Source organism: Etheostoma cragini, chromosome 17 (assembly GCF_013103735.1).
Source record: "Etheostoma cragini isolate CJK2018 chromosome 17, CSU_Ecrag_1.0, whole genome shotgun sequence".
Classification (NCBI taxonomy): Eukaryota; Metazoa; Chordata; class Actinopteri; order Perciformes; family Percidae; genus Etheostoma; species Etheostoma cragini.
The window spans coordinates 7520119-7524707 of NC_048423.1; the positions used below are offsets into that span (position 1 = coordinate 7520119).

The 4589-nt window shown below is 39.0% G+C and overlaps 1 protein-coding gene across 3 annotated transcripts in view; it reads left to right on the forward strand.

Moving 5' to 3' along the window:
• ryr2b (ryanodine receptor 2b (cardiac)) overlaps nt 1-4589 on the forward strand; it is a 68993-nt gene that overhangs the window by 35929 nt on the left and 28475 nt on the right. For all 3 annotated transcript variants that reach the window (XR_004660166.1, XM_034898389.1, XM_034898390.1), the window contains exons 61-66: nt 1437-1513; nt 2156-2277; nt 2485-2534; nt 2729-2789; nt 3210-3457; nt 3960-4041. Coding sequence is in view for 2 of the 3 variants with exons in the window: in XM_034898389.1 (XP_034754280.1) it covers nt 1437-1513; nt 2156-2277; nt 2485-2534; nt 2729-2789; nt 3210-3457; nt 3960-4041 (640 nt within the window). In the remaining variant the exon portion in view is untranslated. The remainder of the gene's footprint in view (nt 1-1436; nt 1514-2155; nt 2278-2484; nt 2535-2728; nt 2790-3209; nt 3458-3959; nt 4042-4589) is intronic.

Genomic DNA, 4589 nt, shown 5'->3' on the forward strand with positions numbered 1-4589 from the left:
AAAAAAAAAAAAAAGCCTCAAGCAGTGATTTGCGGGTTAAAACCTTTGTTCTCAATAGCAACTTCATAATAATTTCACACATGTGGTCCAACGTTGTTATAAAATATATCCTGCGATCTTTGTAACGATTAGACAAACAGTGCACTTTGTTTAAAATGCCAACAACTGATTTGTCAAAAACATTTATTTTCAATTCAGTGTGATATGTAGCTCAGTCCAGCTCACGGCAGTTTGAGAAAAGCAGATGACAACACAAAAACAATTTGCTAATAAAGCTGCAAACTGCCATTCCAAGCTCAAACCTTGGTTTGCGTCATTCCACGCCCAGTTAATATGCATTTAAAGCACCCCCTAGTGGTCAATATGAGGGAGACTTGCAGTGCATGTGTGAGGTCGTTATGTAGACATTTCCTTGAAGTTTTGTGTTGATTGTGCAAACCTTTATTGCCTGATTAGCGCTATATCACCTGAAGTTTGTTTGCATTTATAGTGCCCCCTTGTGTTCAATTTAAATGAAACTTTCAGGGCGTGGTTCAGGTACTTATGAGGACATATCCTAAAGATTTGTGATGATTGGACAATGAATATAGGATTTATAAAAAAATGTGTGTAAGGGCACTCACCTATCGTGCGCTTGTAGTGCCCCCTAGTGGCGTTTGTATACAAAACTGTCTGGGTACATCTGGGGCACCTATCTGAACATACCCTGTGAGTTTTGTACTGATTGGCCTTACGGTTACGGATTTGTGTTCATTTCCGTAGCCACGCCCCTTTCCAAGTTCTTAGGTCAATACCTTAAAAAGTATTTCAGATATCGACATGCTTTATACAACTTTTCAGAGGCTTGATCCATTGATGATTTACTTAAAATTTGGTGGCAATTGGCGCTACGGCGGGTAGGAGTAGATCTCAAACATGAGTTTTTAAAAAAATTCAAAATGTCGGAAACTTTTTCTAGGCAAACCTTAATGATCCTTGTGGCTTTTTTGTTGCGCACATTAAGCTGCACCTGTGTGAAACATTTTAAGTAAGTCGGACTTAAGGTGTGGGGGGCGTGGCATTTCAAAGTGTGCATTTTGAAGCCTTAATTACAGCGCCACCATGTGGCCAATTGGGTTCATATTTTATATAGAAGCACATGCACACCATTTTCAGTGATTCACCCAGGTTTCACGTTTCTAGCTCATTCCAGCTCAAGGGAATTTGAGCTGGCGCAGCAGACAACAAATAATAATAATAATAATAATAATAATAATAATAATAATAAAAAACTGAAACAGACAAATATAGAAGGGTTCTACCGCTTTGCCTATCGTTCTACCGCAGGCCTGGATTTGGGAACTTGTCTGTCTTATGTCAAAATGATGTAGAAACAATTTTATTATTCATATTTTTGAAGTCTTTGATGTAGTATTTCATTGCGTTTTCCTTTCCAGAGGTGATGCAGGCCAGAGGACAGATCTCTAAAGGAGAGAGAGCTCCACACCAGACACCAATTAATTTTTTTTCTAAGGTTTGCTTGAGATCAAATACATATCTAAACACAGTCAAAATCTTCTGTCTGATATGAAATCTCTAACATTTAGCCCACTTCAAATAACATTTTCCAATGCCATTTTCTTTCTTCTCCTCAGCCTTTTTCTTATTTCATTTACGCCATCTAATTAGTTTTGTTAGGTGGTTGCCAGGGGCAACCCCTCTAAGTAAAACCCTTTGTGGCTATGTAATTTATTTAACCATTTTGGAAATTCATGTGGGTGTGTCAATTGCCATCATGACATTGATTAAAGCTTCCACACAGTTCTGCCTCTATGGAGGCAGCAAATGAAGAGGGTTTACTTTTCATTGATGGGAGCCACTAAGTCAGACCCAGTCAGCCAATACCATGAACAGTCAGGCGTCAGATCTCTACACCCTACACTCCCACTCAACCACACACTCACACAACCACAGCTTTGTCTGATTGTCCATCTGTGTTCTGTCTTGTGATTTCGTAGTGCTTTATAAGAAGAACTCATAAAGTGCAAAAATTGTATTTCTCTGAGTGAGTGTGATGTAGCCTTTGTGAAGCACTGGAACAAGTTGGTGCAGAATGTATGTGATGTTGTTGTCTAACTGCTTTAAAATGTTGCGCCCGTTGGCTATTACTTCACAGGTTATCCTTCCTCTTTTGGAACAATATGTGAAGAGCCACAGTCTGTATTACCTGTCTACTTCTGTGTGCTCAAGTGGTAGTAGAAGCCATGCGTCAAAAAAAGAGAAGGAGATGATTGCAAGGTATGCGTCATCTGCAACAAAACATACAGTATGCTGATTACACTAGCTGTATTTTTAAATGTTCTTATGCTCTTGCAGATCATATTGTATTTGTGGCAGTAAAGTTTTGCATAATTTGAATGGAAGGTTTTTTTCTTATTTCCTGATTGTTTCCTGTAATTACTTTTGCACCCCTCATTACTGCACTTCTTTTCTCCTCACATCCAGCCTCTTTTGTAAGCTTGCAGCTCTAGTGAGACACACAATCTCACTCTTTGGTAAGGATTGTGTGGAAAGAAAGCTTATTCAGACATCAATTTGTTTTCTTGTTAGTTGAATTCTTGGTTTGCTCTTTAAGATGTAATTGTCTGAGATGCATTTAAGTCCTTGTGTGTTTATGCATGTTGTGTAGGTGCATATCTTTTTGTTTGTGGGACATTTTGGATTATTGTGTGTGCATGTGTTTTTCCAGGAAACGATGCCTCATCAGTTGCAAGCTGCCTCCGTGTTTTGGCTCAGGCTCTGGATGCCAGGTAGCTAGATGGCACTGCTGTCACACTCTGCCTGAATCCATCTTGTTTCTCTGCTTGCGGTAACATCAGTGTCAACCCACCTTGTCTGAGGATGAGATGACTGGTGTAATTGAGCCACTGATACACTGATGCTATCTAATTGTGGTTGATATCACTTTTATCCCCTGAGAACAATGCCTCTGAAGCATGACGCTAGAAGTAGGCTCTGCAGAGATTTTTCTCATTTGGCCTTGTCTAATATAGAACACTAACTGGTTTTACTATAGCTTGCCAAACGAGACACTGCATGATACCTTTTAATTTTCTGCACTTTTTATCTAGCATTGCTCCTTATAAATTTTCTATTTTTGTTGAAAACGAATACATTTTTATTACGCGTACATTTTTGCTAGTCATTTCTCTTCTCTCCTTTGGCCTTAGGGTATTGATGAAGTCAGCCCCAGAGTCTATCCAAGCATCTCTGCATTCATTCTTTGAGGCAGCTGCAGCTGACCTGGAGATGACTATGGAAAACCTTTCTGTGACCATGGTCTGTTTGCCTCAGAGTAGGAGTCAACAGGCTAGAGGAGTTGCCAAGGTTATTAGCTTCACGACTTCCATTCTCCTCCCCACCCTCACTTCCCTCTTCCAGCATCTTGGCAACCAAAACTACGGAGTGGACCTCCTGGGTAAGGAGGACCTTGATGTAGACCACTGTTAAGGAATGTCTCAAATTATTCTACGCTGCATTTTACAACTTAAAATTTACATTTGCAAATGTAGCCTGATAAAATATCTTCCTGAACATTCCTGAAGTTTTCCTGTACTTACACAATAATACACATACAACCTCCTCCAAATGTGTTTTCATTATTCCCATACATTTTCCACTGAGCTGGATGAACAGCTGGTTTCCACACCCACTCCCCCTGAAATCACCCAGGGACACCCTCCCCTCAACTTCCTACCTTTCACATCTTTGAAATCAGCTCTCATTAAGTGCTTCAGTCATGGCCACGGAGCAGCAGGAGCATATTGTCTCCCTGACTAATATCCTGACCTTCTAGGAATCATTCATTATCATTCATTCATTCAGCTAGTCAATCTCCTTGTGAATGCATGCTATCATCCAACTCGGTGTCCTTGGCTGTTTCTGAAACAAACCTAATAACAAGGATCTTGTCTTTCCAGTGGGGAACATCCAGGTGTCCTGTTACAGGATCCTTAACAGCCTCTACTCTCTTGGCACCAGTAGCAGCACCTACATGGAGGGGTACCACCTGTATTGCTACATGACTAGTTTTATATTTTTGCAAAAAAATAATCTTCTTCGTTTAAACATGTTTTTTTTTCTCCATGTAATGTCTATACTTATACACTTTCGGTAAAAAAGAGGGCACTGATTAAATGTTACACTAATTAAATGTTAAATTAAGAGTTTTCTGTATTCAGTACTTGATTATAGAAATCACACAAATGGTGAAATACATAATTTGTCCACCCTCATTAATTATGTATTATTTTGGGCCTTACAAGTATGTATTAAGGCTATTAAATGTATAAAAGTCAAGGTAACAATTTTTTTTTTTCAACCTCAGATTTGTAGCTGTCAAGTAAACTTACATTAGCAATCCTACCCCATATAAGTAGATAAGATTTGAATATACAGTGGTGTGAAAAAGTGTTTGCACCCTTCCTCATTTCCTGTTCATTTGCATGTTTGTCACAAGTGTTTCGGAAAAACAAACCAATTTAAACAATAGTCAAGGACAACACAAGTAAACACAAAATGCAATTTGTAAATGAAGGTGTTTATTATTA